This window comes from Callithrix jacchus, chromosome 10 (genome assembly GCF_049354715.1).
Source record: "Callithrix jacchus isolate 240 chromosome 10, calJac240_pri, whole genome shotgun sequence".
NCBI lineage: Eukaryota > Metazoa > Chordata > Mammalia > Primates > Cebidae > Callithrix > Callithrix jacchus.
In genome coordinates this window covers 8460078-8478927 of record NC_133511.1, presented here as the reverse complement: position 1 = coordinate 8478927, position 18850 = coordinate 8460078, and the positions used below count along the sequence as shown (strand labels likewise).

Here is an 18850-nt window from a genome sequence, read left to right as displayed (position 1 = left end):
TTTACATAAGTGAAATGAATGACATCAATGATAAAAGGGACAGGAGGAGAAATCGGAACTACGTTATAAGGTACTCACACTACCTGCGAAGTGCTGTAGCATTAGGTCATTATTTCACAACGGGCTTGGATTACTTGTAAATGTATATTGCAAAAACATTAGAGCAACCACTAAAAAAAAAGTGAAAAAGAACAAAGTGGTATGCTAAGGGGAGAAAACAATCTTGTGATTCTCAGACACAGGAAGACAGGAGACAAACGTAAGAAGAAAGAACAGGGCAACAAACAGAACAGTAACAAATACATCAGCTATTCATCCAACTGCATCAATAATCACCTTCAACATCAAGAGCCTAAATGCATCAATTAAAAGAGATGTTGTCAGAGTGTATCAAAAAACAAGACCTAACTATATGTTGTCTACAATAAAACAACTTTCAGTATGAAGACACATAAATTAATAAAAGTGGTTTGATAAAAATATATCATGCTAACACTAATGAAAAGAAAGCAAAAATAGCTATACTAGTGTCAGACAGAGCAGACTTCCAAGCAAGGAACTTAAGAGGGACAAATGGCATGACATAATGATAAAGAACTCAATTCGCCAAAAAGGCAACAATCCTTAATGCATCAAACTATGTGAGGAAAATACTGATACAACTGCATCCAGAAAGACGAGTCCACTGCTAAAATTAGAGACTTCAACACCTTTCTATCAGAAATAGACGAATCCAGCAGGCAGAAAGTCAGTAAGAACATAGTTGAACTCGACAATACCATCAATCAACTGGACGCAATAGACATCTAGAGACTACTTTATCCAACAACCTAATGCACATCTCCTCAAGCTCACATGGAACATTCACCAAAATAAAACATTCTGGTCCATAAAACACGTCTTAGTAAAATTAAAAAAATATAAATCATACAATATCTTCTTTCACAATGGAATTAAACTAGAAATAGGTCAGGCACAATGGCTCCTACCTGTAATTGCAGCATTTTGGGAGGCCGAGGAGGGAAGATCACCTGGGGTCAGGAATTCAAGACCAGCCTGGCCAACATGGCGAAACCCCATCTCTACTAAAAATACAAAAATTAGCCAGTCATGGTGGCACACATGTAATCCCAGGTACTGGGAGGCTGAGGTAGGAGAATCACTTGAACCCGGGAGGTGGAGGCTGCAGTGAGCCAAGATAATGCCACTTCACTCCAGCCTGGGCAACAGAGCAAGACTCTGTATCAAAAAAATAAAATAAAATAAACTAGAAATAGCAGAAAGGTAACTAGAAAATTCTAAAATAGATGGCGATTAAACACACCTCTAATACAAGTCAAAACAAAATCAAAATCTTTTAAAATTTCTCATGAATAAAAATTAAAATTAGTTACAAAATTTGCGGAACACAACAAAAACAGTACTTAGAGGGAAATTTATAGCAATGAATACATATACAGTCATGAGTCACATAATGATGTGTCAGTCAGTGATGGACTGCATATACAATAGTGGTCCCATAAGGCTGTAATGAAAGCCAGGAGCAGTGGCTCACACCTGTAATGCTAGTACTGTGGGAGTCCAAGGACCGCTTGAGCTCAGGAGTTCAAGATCTTCCTTGGCAACACAGCAAGACCTTGTCTCTAATAATATCAAAAAAATTAGCCAGGCATGGTGGCACAGGACTGTAGTCCCGGCTCCTCAGGAGGATCACTTAAGCCTGGGAGACTAAGGCTGCAGTATGCTAGTGAAGCTGAAAAATTCCTATCACCTAGTGATGTCGCGGCCATCGTAACACTGTAGGGCAATACATTACTCACATGTGTATGGTGATGCTGGTGTAAGGAAACACACCGCGCACAAGATAAACGGAAGTATGGCACTTGCAATGAGGTGAGTGAGGTACATAATACTAGAAAATGATAAACAACTGTTGACTGATGCATTCAATAGACTTTTTATTATGTGACAGTGTTTTCCTTCTACTTATACAAACACCCTCAGAGAGGTCCTTCCGGAAGTACTGCAGAAGGAGGCACTGTTACCATAAATGACGGCAGCTCCATGCATGTTATTGCCCCTGAAGGCTTTCTATGAGATGATGTGGAAATGAAAGACAGGGATATTAATGATCCTGACCCTGTGTAGGCCTGGCCTCATGTGTTTGTGTCTCTATTTTTAACAAAACAAGTTTTAAAGGAAAAAAATATTTTTAACCGAAAAAAGCTTGTAGAGTAAGGATATTTAAAAAATATTTTTGTATAGCTATATAACATGCGTTTTAAGCTAAGTATAACTACAAAAGAATCAGGAAGCTAAACTAAAAGTTTATAAAGTAAAAGAAGTTACAGCAAGGTAAGGTGAATTCCTGAAGAAAACAGTTTAGTACAGCCCACGCCTACAGTGCTTACCAAGTCCACAGTTGTATACGGTAACGTGCTAACCCTTCATACTCACGCACCACTCACTGACACCCAGAGCAACTTCCAGTCCTGCAAGCACTGTAGTTAGTGCTCTAGCAGTATGCTTTTTATCTTTTATACTGTATTTTTACTGTACCTTTTCTACGTTTAGATACACAAATACCTACCATTGTGTTACAACTGCCCACAGTATTCAGTGTACAGCATGTGCAGTATTCATGCTGTACAGGTTTGTAGCCTAAATGCAATAGGCTACACCATATAGCCTAGGTGTACAGTAAGCTATACCATCCGGGTTTGTGTAAGTGCAGTCAGTGATGTTTACACAAGGATAAAGTTAATGACGCATTTCTCAGAACTTACTCCCATCATTAAGCAACACATGACTGTATTAGAAAGAAAGCACCTAAAACTCAGTCATCTACAGTTCCAACATGGGAAACAGAAAAGGGGTAAGTTAAATCAAAAGCAAGCAGAAGAAGAAAGAACTAGAGCAGAAATGGCTGAAGTTGAAAACAGGAAATCAATAAAGGGAAAAGAATTAAACCAAGAGCTGGTTCTTTGAATAGAACAACTAAAAAAAATTCATAAGCCTATAACCATACGAAGAAAAAAGGACACAAGTTATTTTCAGAAATGAAAGAAGAAAGATCATTACAAATCTCATGGATAGTAGAAGGGTAAAGAGTATTATGAACCTCTATGCCCACATATTTGATAACCTAGATGAAACAGACCAACTCCTTGAATGACAAAATCTGCCAAAATTCATATAAGAAATAAACACTCTCGATAGGATATCTATTAAAGAAATTGAATCAGTAATTCATAACCTTTCAAAACAGAAATTACCAAGTCCAGATGGGCTTGCCTATAAATTCTACCAAACATTTCAGAAAGAAATACCAATTTCCTAACATCTCTTTCAGAAGATAGAAGCAGCGGGAATACTTCCTAACTCATTCTATGAGGCCAACATCGCTTTAACACCAAAACCAGATACAAACATTACAGGGGAGAAAAAAAAAAACTACAGACTAATCACTCATAATGATAGATGCAAAAGTCCTCAACAAATACAAAAACCCACTACTAATATCACACTTCATGGTAAGAAACTGGCAGCTCTCCTGCTAAAATCAGGAAAAAAGCAATGACATCCCCTCTCACCACTGCTGTCTGACATCACTCTAGTATTCCTAATTAATGCAGTAAGACAAGAAAAGGAAATCAAAGGGATACTGATTGGGAAAGAAGAAATAGAACTAGCTTTGTTCACAGATGACATGATCATCTATGTAGGAAATCAAAAAGAATGAACAAAGAAACTACTAGACTAATAAGCAATCAGAGCAAGACTACGAGATTGACAGTTAATACACAAAAGTTAATCCCTTTCCTGTTTTTATCACAAATGAAGAAAAGGAAAATCAGTACAAACCCCACAGACATAAGCAATCACAGCAAGACTACAAGAGTGATGGTTAATATACAAAAGTTAATCACTTTCCTGTTTTTATCACAAATGAAAAAAGGAAAATCAGTACAAACCCCACAGACATAAGCAATCACAGCAAGACTACGAGATTGACGGTTAATATACAAAAGTTAATCACTTTCCTGTTTTTATCACAAATGAAGAAAAGGAAAATCGGTACAAACCCCACAGACATTAAAAGGATAAAAAGAATACTACGAACAACTTTAGGAGGCCAAGGCAGGCAGATTGCTTGAGGCTAGGAGTTCAAGACCAGCCTGGCCAACATAGCAAGACTCCATCTCTACTAAAAATACAAAAACTAGCCAGGCATGGTGGCACATGCCTGTAATTTGAGCTTCTTGGGAGGCTAAGAATTGCTTGAGGAGGCAGAGGTTGCAGTAAGCCAAGATTGCACCTGCAGAGCAAGACTCTGCCCCCACCCCCTACCCAGGGGAAAAAAAAAAAGAGAATGCTATGAGCATCAATTTACCAGCAATAAGTGGAATTTGAAACTAAAAACAACACCATTTACATTATTAGCACTCCGAAAAAATGAACACTTAGGTATAAATCTAACAAAATATTAGCAAATTAAATACAACAAGGTATAAAAATAGTTATAAATCACAACCAAGTGAGATTTATCCCAGGAATGCAAGGCTGGTTTAACATTCACAAAGAAAAAAAACCTCACGATCTCAACAGATTTTTAAAAAAAAATTTTTTTTTTTTTTTACAAATTCCAATACCCACTCATGATCTTTTTTTTTTAAACTCAGTAAACTATGAATAGAAGACAATTTCCTCACCTTGATAAAGAATATCTGCAAATGCTGACAAGGATGTGGAGCAACAGAAATTCATTCACTGCTGGCAGGAATTCAAAATGGTGTAGCCACTTTGGAAAACAGTTTGGCAGTTTCTTACTAAACCAAACACATTCTTACCATCTAGCCCAGCAATCACGCTCCTTGGTAATATTTATCCAAAGGAGTTGAAAACTTACGTGTACACAAAATCCTTTACATGGATGTTTATAGCAGCTTTATTCCTAATTGCCAAAACTTGGAAGCAATTAAGATGTCCTTTAGACCTTTGAAAGCCAAATGTTAATCCAACATCCACTAATTGTAAGACTTAAGTAGGATTAAGGGAACTGCTGAGAACAATCTAATTGTGGTTATTTCATTTTAATACTACTGATAGGGTTTTACATATTTTTATTAAGGGAGTGAAAAGATCCTTTCTCTTCTCTTCCTGATCTATCTTTAACCCTCTGTTTAGTAAACTATAAATGACACATTCTTTATATAGTACCTTACTCTCCCTGACCCCTCAGAATTCAGATGACTTACTAGCTTTCATGACAATGTGGTTATTTGCATAAAATCAATACAAATCTGTCATTTTTGCAGCCAGGCTATAGTTGAATTGATTATATAAACAAGGTCAAAACAAAACAAAATAAAAAAAAATATCTTCAGTAGGTGAACAAAAACTGTTACACCCAGACAATGAAATGTCATTCAGTACTAAAAGGAAATGTACTATGAAGCCATGAAAAGACATGGAGGAACCTTAAATGCATACTACTAAGTGAAAGAAGCCAACACGAAAAGGCCAGGTACTGTATAATTCCAACTAGAATATATGACATTCTGGAAAGATAACTATGGAGACAGTAAAAAGATCAGCAGTTGTCAGAGGTTCAGGGGGAGGGGAGACGAATAAATAGGCAAAACAGGATTTTTAGAGCAGCGAAAATGCTGTATGATATTAAAATCCTAGATATGCATCATCACACATTTGTGCAAATGGACAACACCAAGAATGAACCTTAGTGTAAACTATGGACTTTGGTGAAAAAAACATCAACACCGGTTTGTCAATTGCAGCAGATATCCTCTGGTGGGGAAAGTTGATAAGGGCAGAGGCTGTGCATGTTCAGAGAATGGGGTACACGAGAACTCTGTATCTTCCTCTCAATTTTTCCATGAACCTAAAACTGTTGTAAAAAGAGCCTTTTTATAAAAGTCAAACCAGGCAGTTGAATAAATTCGGAGGAGGAGGGAATTAGGTGCACATAGTTAAGCATAACAATTTCATGCTCTCATTTTCCTGAAAACAGAAAGACAACAAGTAGCTCTTACTTGATTTCCTTCACGGGTACTTTCTTCTGAAGAAGTTGTTGCACCATAGCTTTTTCTGAGGGAAGCAAAATTAATAAAGCTTCGCCATCCTCTTTGTACCTAAACAAAAAGAAACAAAATCTTTAATACATCAATGCAATCTGCATTCTACATTTTAACAGTGTGATGAACAGGTAAACATGAAAACAAGTTCATCTAACCAGTAAATGTCAGAGACTGGCTTTTCATCTCTGATAACAGAAAACCAGGGCTCTGAACACCTCAGATCATTTTCGTCACTGGTTATTCCTAGTGACTTTTAAGCTGTTCCACAGAAGATGATCTAAATTCTAGGAAGGAAATCAATTAAAGAGATTTTCTTAAATAGCTCTCTACTCACATAACAAGAAGACAATTTCTCACTCAAGCCACTAGAAGGTTAATAAAGTTAATCTTTTGATAAACATGGCACCCAATCTATACTCTTTTTAAAAAATTCAACTCCTCCTCCTGGGAATTTTATTTACACCTTGGAAGTAAAATTGTTTAGAAGCATTAGTTACAAGAAACAGATCTGTTCAAGTAAAGCACCTGCCTCCAATCCATGCTACTTCTCTTCCCTCACCTGGTGAAATCTTATTTCATGCTGTATCTTCAGAAAGCTGTACTGACATGAGCCACAAGACATCCTGCAGTTATTAAGCCCCCTGTGCTACTTGCATACAGATTTTCCCGATACCTTTACGTCAGCCATTACATACAAGCAGTAAAACGGAGAACACAATTGGATACCTGGAGAAATTTTTTAAAGAAAAAAAACAATCTCAAAGCGCTCTCACCAAGATTCATGCTATAAAATGTGAGGAGCAAATAAACTTTTTACTGAGGAAGTTTGTGGTGGGCATAAACTGTAAAGAACATAAAGAAACAGAAGATGAAAATATCTGTCTCCAGTGATCTAATGTTCCTGTTGACTAGAAAAAAAAAACACACCAGCAAGAGAGTCAAGAGAACAGTCACAAAACAGTAAGTAAGTAGGTGCAAAAGGACAACCGTGGGCAATCACCACCACCAACTCAGAAAGGAAAACAGGCCTCTCGGGGTTAGCCAGAGAAAAACAAAATACGTCATGGAATATGAAATGAAATTTCAGGTGAGCCTTGAAGATGGGGAAGAAATATGAGTTTAAAGCTGTCTCCCAGGCAGTACCGGACTAAACCATCCATGTAGCCAGAAGTCATTAGCATTTAAAGTAGTGAATGAAGAGACTAAGGTGTCACCAAGGAGAAGAATGTGTGAACGAGGGAGTGGAAGCCAGAAAATACAAGGAAAATGTATTAAAGAGTGAATAAGAGAAAGAAATTCCACTGAAGCCATGGTACACAAACAGCAGGAAAGATTGCTAGAAAGGTACCTTAGAACCTGTTTTCAGAAGCCCTAGAATGTCCCTGCATAGAGCGACTGAATACCACCAATACTTAAGTGAAATTTTATCAAATGCTGGAAGAAAAATCTGGCTTTCACATACTGAGAGATGGCACTGCCTTGAGAAACCAACACCTGAACTGAGATCTAAAGAATAATTAGGAATTAGTCCAACATTACGGGAAGGGATATGAAGGGGACAGTCGAGTTCTCCATGGGTAAGGCAGCATTTGAGAGCCCAGTGGATACTTTCCTCTTCTTTACGCCTACTTGCTTTTTCTAGTCAACAAAGAGGACAGGGCGAGGCTGAACATACAATTTACCACTTTCACCAATTATTTATTTTAGAACTGAAAGACCCGTATCAAATAACTTCCTCACAGCATTTTAACACAGAATAATATGACTCAAAGTTTTTCACCTTCGTTCACTACAAAAAAATACAAATTTAAAGCTGACCCCTAAGCAGTATTGGACCAAAGCATCTGTGAAGGCAGAATTTACTAGTATATGAAGCAATGAGGCGACATGCTGAGCAGCAAGATAACAGAGAGACGTCGTAACTTCTGAAACTCCCAGACTCCACCAAGGAAAGATCACAGGTCCAAAGAGAACGGGAATCAGTTAATGCTGACTCTTAAGCAGGACACTTCCAAAATGCTCTTGAGGCAACCAGACTCTTGAGGTTAAGTGAATTACCTTCAGAAGTAGAAAGGTTTACTCTGTATGGAACCATTAGAAAGAAGGAGAACGATGGGTTGAGGGCTAGTCAACGGTCAACCATTTCAATACTCTACCTCCAAGTTCAGAGATGGCAAAATGAAATAAACAGGCCCACAAGTCTACACAGGGCACGGACTGTGGCAAAGGGGTCCAAGAACCTAGGAGACCAAAAAGATACTCACTCCGTGTTCTCTCGTGTTTCACCTGACCTCTAGGAAAATAATAAGCCTAGCACACCTTTATCTATCTCGTCTACTCATTCCCAGGGAGCACCTAAGAGGCTGAGTCAGGACTAAAGGGACCATGTTCGAACCTTCTAAAGCCACAGCTAACAGAATATATGGAGAAGGCTACACATCGAGACAAATTCCAACGGTGGAATTTTAGAAGAAAAAGACTCCCAATGGAAAATGGAAAACACTCACAGTCAACTTCCGTAAGGCAAGCACCCATTAAAAAGATCACTGGCCATTTTACCTATTCTACATTACACACATCTTTTCCCCAAAACGACACAAAGCACAAGTTATCACCCACACACTAATAATCAGAGTTCCCTAGTAAGCTTTTATTCTAGAATAAAAGTACTTTTTAAAAGAAGGCATAAGAACATTTTTCTTTAAAAAATGCTTGCAGAAATAAAGTCTATTTACCCATGAGCTAGCTTTTAGATTTCGAAAGCAATATTCAAGGCCCAAGGCTAAATGTAAAAGAAATAAGTCTTCCTCCAAAGATTTACACTTTAAAACTCTATATTTAGACAAATTTGTTTTCAAACATACTTACTTCAAATTGATAAATTGTACTTATCATGTACAACACATCTTAGAGTATATACACATTGTAGAATAGTTACATCTAGCTAATTAAAATATGTATTACCTCACAGTTATCAGTTTTGTGAGAACATTTAATGTCCACTCTCAGCATTTTTCAAGAATACAATAGTCTTAGTTAGCCACCATGACAAATTATTTTGAGACATTCTAGCCACCTGACAAAAAGCCCTACATCCGAAACAAAATTTCATTTTCACCATCAGTATTAATACTGTATGGAATTTATGCAGCTCTTCCAAATTTATGACGAACTTCTTTTTTTTTTTTGTATTAATACATTAATTTGCAGATCTTAAAAGCAAGCAACCAGTAGGAAGCAGCAATACAGAATAGTGTTCCTGAGAGCCCCAGAGGTTGGCCTAAAATCAGCTGGTTACTAAATATCAGACTTTAAACTTCGCATCCACCACTTTTTCAGTTATACCAGGATTCCCTCCAGAAACAAGAATACTCAACGGATTGGTCGTGACTGTCTAGCTGATAGCAAGAAGCTTATCTCCACATCCTGCAGCTCACTAGTATTTCTAGTTAAAATCGGAATCCAGACCATTGGCTGGGATGTACATGGTAATTCTTCTACTGAAATAACCTTCAAACAAACTAGAGCCAGAGGCAGGAAAAAAGCCCTGCCATTCTGGAATAATATGCCTTCTGCCCACGAGCCAATAATCTCTACTCAAATTCAGCTTCTCCAACACATCAGCTCCCTTTAGTTGGCTCTTTAACTGTCCCTTAAGCTTTGCTCCTTCATCCTTTCCACTCCGTCCTGCCACGGGCTGTGATACAACGTTCACAACTGCATAGCCACCTCAGTTCTCTTAGCCTCGTTCTCCAGGTTACAAAACGTTTATTTAGAACAATCCCAGTTTTGTAACTAGAAAAACATATATACGTAAGTACATGAAAAAAAATTTAGGATTTTAGGTGATTTTAATTGTTTTGTCATGATTGTCTAGAATCTGCTTGGTGAGTAGCATTACTTTTGTAATACAAGTTATTAAAAATAGGTTTTAAAAGACTCTATATACTTTCAAGACCTACATCTTTCGTATCACTCTTACCTCATTTAACATACATCCTAACACTACCAATATTACTATATTTCCTTAATTATTAAATTTGAGGACACGTGTACATGTGTCATGTGTTCCTAACACACGCACAACAAATATTTGGTGAGTGAACCACAGACACCGTATCAGCAGATAAAACACCAGACTTGGCCAAGCATGGTGGCTCACACCTGTAATCCCAACACTTTGGAAGGCCGGTGGGCAAATCACCTGAGGTCAGGAGTTCGAGACCAGCCTGGCCAACATGGTAAAACCCCGGTTCTACTAAAAGTACAAAAATTAGCCAGGTGTGGGGTCGCACTCTGTAGTTCCAGCTACTCGGGGTGCTGAGACATAAGAATCAATTTATCCCAGGAGATGGAAGTTGCAGTGACCCGAGATCACACCACTGCAGTCCAGTCTGCGTGACAGAGCGAGACTCAGTCACCAAATTAAAAAAAAAAAAAAATCAGATTTAGAATCAAAACAACTGGGTTCTAGACCTGTTGTACTATTAGCTGTATAACTTAAGATAAAATAAATCACTATTTACTATATTTTCTTATTTATATATTATACAACTTACGGATTTATGTCCCTTTAGGATCTAAAACTCCACAGCTCTAAGGTCTGATACACTAGTCACTGCTCACAATACAATACTAATCAAGACGCAGAGAAACGGAGACATGCTTGGTTACACTACTATTGCACAGTCCCCTCTTTCCTGCCCTGTATCTCCTTCTGTTCTCCCTATACCTCGGCCTTACCTGTGACAACCATCCCCAAGATTTCATGTCTCTGGGGGAGAACAATGCAGTCTGTTATGCGGATGCAGAAACACAGCCATAAGGGATCTGAGTCCAACCATTCTGTTCCTCCCGAGCAACATGGTACACAGGAGAGCTTATTCCAGGAAAAAAGGTATCTCTGACTTACAGAATGTCTGAAGATTCTACACTGGATTTAAAAAAGGGAAAAAGAACAGGTTTGGAAATACTCTGGGGAAAAGAAAGTCATCTGCACCTTAAGATCTCAAATAACAAACAGGTATACCACGTCAGGCCCAACAGTGACAAATGAAGTTCACCGTAAGTAATTAGAAAGAAACCAAGCTGGCTAATACATATTGCATGGAAAGCTTCTCGCAAACTGATTAATAACAAGGATTTATGGGGTTCACAGATAAAGGGTAGAAATCATTAAATTCTATCACCTGGGTCCCCAGAAAAATTTTTTTTAAAAAAGGCTAAATTTGCTGGGCACAGTGGCTCACGCCTGTAATCCCAGCACTTTGGGAGGCCGAGGTGGGTGGATCACAAGGTCAAGAGATCGAGACCATCCTGGTCAACAAGGTGAAACCCCATCTCTACTAAAAATACAAAAATTAGCTGGGCATGGTGGTGTGTGCCTGTAATCCCAGCTACTCGGGAGGCTGAGGCAGGAGAATTGCTTGAACCCAGAAGGTTCAAGCGGAGGTTGCTGTGAGCCTTGATCATGCCATTGCACTCCAGCCTGGGTAACAACAGTGAAACTCCGTCTCAAAAAAAAAAAAAAAAAAAAAGGCTAAATTTTAACAGATTAAGAATAAAAAGAAACCTCAAATGAAAGTGGTACTGACACTACCTAAAACTATACTCTCGGGAAATAACAGAATTAGATACAATTAACCCCATTTTACCAGAAAAGAAACTGAGGCTTAGAGAAGTTAAAGACATATCCAAGGGTACACGGTTATTGGGTGACAAAGTGAAATTCAAACCTAAGATTCCTGACTTTTTAAAGGCAGTGATGGAACAACTACAGGATGTCTATCTCTCAGAGTCCAAAGAAAGAAAATGCATAGACTTTTCATTTGTCTTCCTGACCACAAATGTCAACAGTATTAAAGGCATCTATGTTTCTTCTCCCAGTAACTGGCTCTCACGCATTCTAGAAGGCCTGCATGGGAGCAGCAGCCACAGGAATCCATTAGATGTGAACAGCTGGATCAGGGCACACTGGCAAGAATGAGGTGCAGAGTCAGAAAGACCCAAGCATCAATCCCAGGCCTGGAACTTACTGAAATGAAAAACCTTAGACATACTCTACCTCAAAGTCTCTGAGAAAGTTTCCTAATAGGAGAACCTCTTCCATGAGTTGTTCTATGGGCTAAATGAGATTATTCATACAAATACTTATTGAGTTTGGGGAAGCAAAAGGCTAAACCACAGTCCATTCGTTCTCTATGTGGTATGGGGTGAGGGGTAGGGAAGAGGATGCCCTGTGCTCCCTCAACCCCCAAAAAAGTGATACGGTCAAATCTCCTAGAAAACATATTAATGACAGACCTCCAGGGAAACAAACATGGTATTTGCCAGGTAAGAGTCCTCACCTATGAGAGACTTTTAACAGGATGTACCATGGTTGTTCACAATTCATGGATTCAAAAGCATGTTTCTCTGGTGGGCTTTGTGACCGAGTATACAAATAGTCCATCTGTGCAAGTGTCCATCTAAGCCACACATTATTTAGAGTCTTCTATGTTAACCTGGGCCAGAGCAGGCTCTGATTTGACAAAAAAATACCAGGGAGCTATAATGGAGATCCCACGCCTCTTCCTGTTTCACCTATATCTCGGGATTGCTTTTATCCTTGAAATCAATGATAAAATTTGATGTTGGGTAGGGCGGACAGCTTCTAAAACAACTCCCAATAATCTGTACCTCCTGGTATTGACACCCTCGTGTTGTCCCCCACAAGGAATAGAGCTGATATGCAGCCACTAGGAAGTTACAGTTAAGACGGACTGTGACTTCCACGTCAGGCCATGAAAGACATCACTGCTGCATCTTTCTCTCCCTCAGCTCTCACTTGCCCTCTCTGATGAGGTCAGTTACCGTATTGTGGCTGCCCTGTGACGAAGACCACACGAAAAGGAACTGAGAGATGCCTCTGACCAACCATCGAGGAGGAAATGAATCTGGCAACAACTATGTGAATAAATCTGAGAATTGATGCAACCCTCGTTGAACCGAAAAGTACCATCTGTCACCTTCATTACAGCCTGGTGAGAGACTGAGAGCCAGAGGACCCAGAGGAACCACACTGAGTTCCTGACCCCCAGAAGATGCAAGATAATAAATGGTTTTTGCTTTAAGCCACCAAGCCATGGGTCAATTTGTTATACAGAATAAGTAACTAACATGTTAGGATAATTAACATATTAGGTAAGATCTGATTCATGGGTCTGAATCGTTATCTCAAATGTCTACTACATGCCATGTCCTGTTCTACACACTTAGGGCACATCAATATATTAGACAAGCATTGCTGCCTTTGTGGAACTTACAATCAAACAAGGTGAAAAACAATTTAAAAATATACTAAGTAAATTCTGTATTTGAAGGTGATAAAGGACTTCAAAAAAAAAGAATGTAGAGGAGGGTAAAAAGGAGTGGTTGGGGAGGATGAGGAAGCCATGTGGATACCTGAGGAAAACGCATTCCAGCAGAAAAGAGAGAGCACCAATATAAAGGCCCTACCAGCAAAAGCATGCCCGGCACGTACAAGAAACAGCAGGACCAGAATGGAGCATAGAGAACAAGGGGAGAATACTAGGAAACTGGGGGGAAAGGGATGAATAGTTTAGGCCCAGGGGGTCACTGGCTTTCACTCTGAGTGCAATGGTATAGCATCAGAGGAGTGACATAATCTGACTTATGTTTTAGAAGGAACACTCTGCCTGCTGTATTGACTAGACAGGAGAACAAAGTAAGAATACCCCTATTCCCAAGGGGTGCCTGGGAAACAGACTCCTAAGAACTATCAGCCTCCTCAGCTACCCCTACAGCCCTATTGGCTATATTGCACCCCAGCTCCTCACTGCTTCAAGATGCAAAATAAATTTGCTGTGACCTTTTATGCAACCTTTAAATCTCAGACACCAACAAAGACAGAAGGCCATGTAAAGAAGCATCAGCCGCTCTCTAGGAGAAGCAGACTGTAGACCTTCACAAATGGAAGCTAAAGGAATGAAAGAAATCATTTTCACTAGCAAAGACTGCTTCTGTCTTGGATCTAAGGTACATATGGTAAGCCTTGCAAAGTTAATGCTCATGAAAACTGTCTTTTTACTTTTTACAATTCACAAACCAATTAAACATACTACTAAGAAATTCTCATTAGCTATTCCATAAAGTACCAGTAGTCTCCCACAAACAACCAGGAACTCTTCACAAGTTATTATCGATTTTAACTAGTGGCCATCTTCCTTTTTGCTGCTAAGATCTAAACGGCTGCCAACGAGTATGCAATGCTAAGGTTTGGCCTCTGCTGCCCCCTAGTGGAATCACAATCTGCTCCCCACATTACACAATTTCTGACAGTCACAAAATGTAGCCAGGCAAATAAGGCTAAATTAGAACATCGCTGAAAATTATTCTGCCTTCCACTGTTCTGGGGAAAAAAACCTATATATAAATGTCCATCTTTTACCCACAACCCTCCCCACCCTCCCCAAATAAAAAGTTTTTAAAATTGAGAATATTTGATGTCTATTTTCCATTCCCAAATATTTTCTATTTTCAACTGGACATTTTTATAAAAACTGAAGAACTTGGTTTCGTACCAAAAAAACCATATGCCCTAAAGAGAACTGCTTTTTAAAGTGGTAGAATGTATCACAGGATATAGCATTATAAAACTATCTTCATATAGCTGGCCTCACTCATCTCTAAAGGAGATCATTTTGTTCAAAGGGGTGTGATGGTTAGGGAAAATACTAGGAAACTTCTCAACTGCTATAGATCAAAAGATATTTTAAAAGGTAAAATTAATACAGAATTAGGTATTTCAAGGCAAAAGTACCCAAATCACTTTTTTAGCCAAAATTCAAAAAGAAAAAGAAAACTTAGCGATTTTGCTAATGAATTTGTTTTTCTATATTCATACATTATACTTCAATTCCAAAAGCAAACACTATCTGGCAACTTGGTTTTAATTACAGCCAAATACACAGGATTTTAATTAGATTCAAATTTTAATTTAGCCTTTATTCAATTCAATTATTCAGTCTCATGGCCCACAAAACTTTCTAATTATCTCTAAGCCCATCACTGGCAACTTATAAACTGCCAGAAAAAAAAAGCATTATATATGCTAAACCTTTCTACTAACTACACATCTAAAAAAGTCAAGTCAAAATATTTTTAATTGATTACAAAAGGTCAGACAGACTTGTGCTTTAAAAGTTAATGACCATATTAAAAATTACATTAAAACATGTGTCTGAAGAGATTGATTAGTGTTCTCTCCCTTCAGACACAATAATGTGATGTTGTTCTAACTCCTCTTCGTCTCCACAGTCATTAAGGCCCAATTTAATGTTCACCACGGCATGTTAAACTACATAAAATTTTCAACCACTTCTCCAGGAACTAAGAACCTTGAAATACTTCCCCTTCTAGAACCTTTTCCTGGTTTATATAGAGATGTCCAGTAATCTTCATACACAAAGAATAATTTTACTGCTAAACGGATCCTACTTAGGAATCAGTCTGCCCTGTCCCCATCAATACCACTGGCACATCTAAAAAGTATGTAATACATATCAAAATAATCACATTAAAGAATACATTAAAGATATTGAAAAGGAAAAGAAAGAATAAAAAGTGCCTACACCTCTGGCTCAAGGTGCTTGTGAGATACCATATCCAACCTTGCCTATCCAGAGGCCCACAGGACCACAGAATGCAGATGTGTGCACAGGTATATGTACAAATTTACACAACTACACATTTATTGAGAATGACACAGTGGAGAAGGTCATTCCACCAACGACCAACGACTTCCCAAAATATCTCACTATGAATGACAATCAAAACATGTACTCGCTGGGCGCAGTGGCTCACGCCTGTAATCCCAGCACTTTGGGAGGCTGAGGCAGGCAGATCACTTGAGGTCAGGAATCCGAGAACAACCTATTCAACACGGTGAAACCCTATCTCTACTAAAAATTAGCACATGCCTATAGTCCCAGCTACTCGGGAGGGTGTGGCAGGAGAATCACTTGAACCCAGGAAGTGCAGGTTGCAGTGAGCCGAGATTGTGCCACTGCACTCCAGCCTGGGTGACAGAGCAAGACTCCATGTCAAACACAAACAAACAAACCATGTACTCAACACATTAAAGACCAATGAGGCACCATCTATCCCTGCATAAAATGGAGAAGAGAACAGGCAACTATTCTACCCATGTCCCATTTTACTTAGTTCTTCTAAAAACAAGGTTGTCTGAATGTACAAGGACATCATATACCAAATCCAATCCTAACTGTATTGCTTGTTTAAAACTACACCATTGATTGCAATTAAAAGACTTATTTTTGAACCCACTAATACATAAATCCTATTTTTAAATAGTCTTTCACTATTACACTGTTCTCTCCCTGCTACCATGCTGGTTAAAAGAAGCACATTTAACTTGAGCGCATTTTTATTATGAACCATGTTTACAGATGGCCCACAGGGCAAACATGAATCAATCAAAAAAACTTAGACACTCAAACATGCAAACATCTTATGAAACTTAGAAAACAGAATTTTAAAAAGCTCTATTTCTTGCTAAGTTATAAAAGGACATAAAAACCTTCACTTCAGCTGAAACAAAAAGTGACCACATTAAAAAAATTATGTTTTTTTTTTTCAAAGCTACCCAAAAAATAGAAATGCATAGCAATCTAAAAGAACTAAACTCCAGTGGAACCTCCTAGATAAGCAAGGGATAGGGTACACTTTCATACTTCGGGCCACTTGCTCAAGTGGGCACAGGACAGGTGGTAAAGCTGCCTGCCAGACAGCACAGTCTGTGCTCGGGCCTAAAGATCCTGCCAACCCTGGGAAAGTTTGGAAGAAGAGTCTGTGGCTTCATGTTGGAAGCAACTGCTGGTCCAGTTAGACCAATACTGGAATCCATGATAAATACCCAATCATCCAGTTTTGATGAGAAAGAAAACAGAACAAAAATGTAAAACTAAAGAAATAATCCATCTATGGCTGACCATAATTAATCATATCCTCCAGATCACAATAAGGTAATTTCCAGTTCTTAACCACTACAAATATCAGTGAGACACATATATATTGAAACTTTATTCATCTCTCTATTTTCTTAAGATCCATTTCCAGATGTGGAATTACTGAGACAAAAAGAAGAACTGTAAGGTGGTTAATAAGTATTACCATATACTATCCAGAAAATGTTAACCACTTACAATTCTACCATGCACGTGTATCTCCCAGCTTCACTGCTACAGCGTAGTAGCAATGACATTTGTGCAATCCTTTTTGATTCATTCAGATGCCTTTCTGTGCCATTTAATTCCAAATGACTGACTTTACCATGTTCTTTTCTAGGCAGTTCCTCATACCTCTTGAGTAAATATAGGATGCTTTTGGGGGAAAGTGGGGCATATAGGAAGAGGGAGAGATAGGGAGTGGTCTTCAGCAATGCCTCTCTTTCCTGAGCTAGGAAGAAAGGAAAAAGAGAAATCTATGATTCCAAACCACTTAGCCTCTTGATAGAGCCTCCACTCTAGAAGGTAAAAGCACAAGATCTAGACTAGATGAGCCAGACTGTCTGGTTCCAAATCCTGGCTCTGTGGACCGTTGAACAAATTGTTTAACTGCTCAAAGATTCAGTTTCCTCATCTGAAAACAGGTATTTAATAATACAGTAAGTAGTCCCCCTTCATCTGTGGTTTCGCTTTCGGTGGTATCAGTTACCCCCAGGCAACCAAGGCCCAAAAATATTAAATTAGAAAATTCCAGAAATAAACAATCTATAAGTTTTAAATTGCTCACACTTCTGGGTAGCCTGATAAAATGGCACACCATCCCACTGTGTCCTGCCCAGGATGGGAATCATTCCTTTGCCCAGCATATCAACGCTCTAGACCCCACCCACTCGTTAGTTACTTGGCTGTCTCAGTTACTAGATTGAAAAAACATAGCATATGGGTTTGGTACTGAGATTTCAGGCATCCACTGGGACCATGGAACATAACCCCTGACGATAAGTGAGAACTATTACATCCTACACCTGACAGGTCATTGGGATCCAATGAGATGACTTCAGTGAGCAGTTCTGGTGAAAAGTAAAGTGAGGGAAAGTTAAAACAAACTAAAATAAGATTCTGATGGATTTTTTGCAGCACTAATCAAATCTTAGCCATAATGATTTACAACAGCTGTCAAGTTGCCATCACCTCTCACCACGAAATGCCAAACCGCACTCAGTCACCTGAATTCCCTTCTTCTTTGTTTATCCAGCTCGGAAAGCATGCTTTGTCATTTAGATAGCAGCAAAAGAAAGTGAGTGAGTCATACACCTACCTGGCGGTTCTGCCTGCTCTGTGAATATATGTGTTGGCATCCTCAGGACAATCAAACTGAAGAACCCAATTCACGGCTGGGAAATCTATAGAGAAGGAATGTGAGGTTAAGAAACTGGCTGTAAGATCTGCCGTGCTGCACTGTTTTTATTTTACGATACGGCCTGCCGGTACTTTTCACCACAATAAACGGATAGATATCATCTATGAACTCTATTAAAAATAAAATCAGCTGCATGAACCAAGAAATAAACATTTCTCTTGAAAAAATGAACTAAAATTAATGACTGTTTGAATATGAAGATTACTTCATATTTGACACAGAAGAGACAGATTGCTTTGTGTCAGAGTGAAATACCCTAGTATTTAACAACCTGAAAGCACCACTTCTCATGGGGTCCTAGTGAA

General features: G+C 38.7%; 1 protein-coding gene across 5 annotated transcripts in view; it reads right to left on the bottom strand.

Moving 5' to 3' along the window:
- The window catches only part of DDX10 (DEAD-box helicase 10), a 283882-nt gene that overhangs the window by 237736 nt on the left and 27296 nt on the right, over positions 1-18850 (bottom strand). For all 5 annotated transcript variants that reach the window (XM_035264462.3, XM_078339398.1, XM_035264461.3 and 2 more), the window contains 2 exons: positions 18444-18528; positions 6054-6152 (listed from right to left, as the gene is read on the bottom strand). In XM_035264462.3, coding sequence (XP_035120353.3) covers positions 6054-6152; positions 18444-18528 — 184 coding nt within the window. The remainder of the gene's footprint in view (positions 1-6053; positions 6153-18443; positions 18529-18850) is intronic.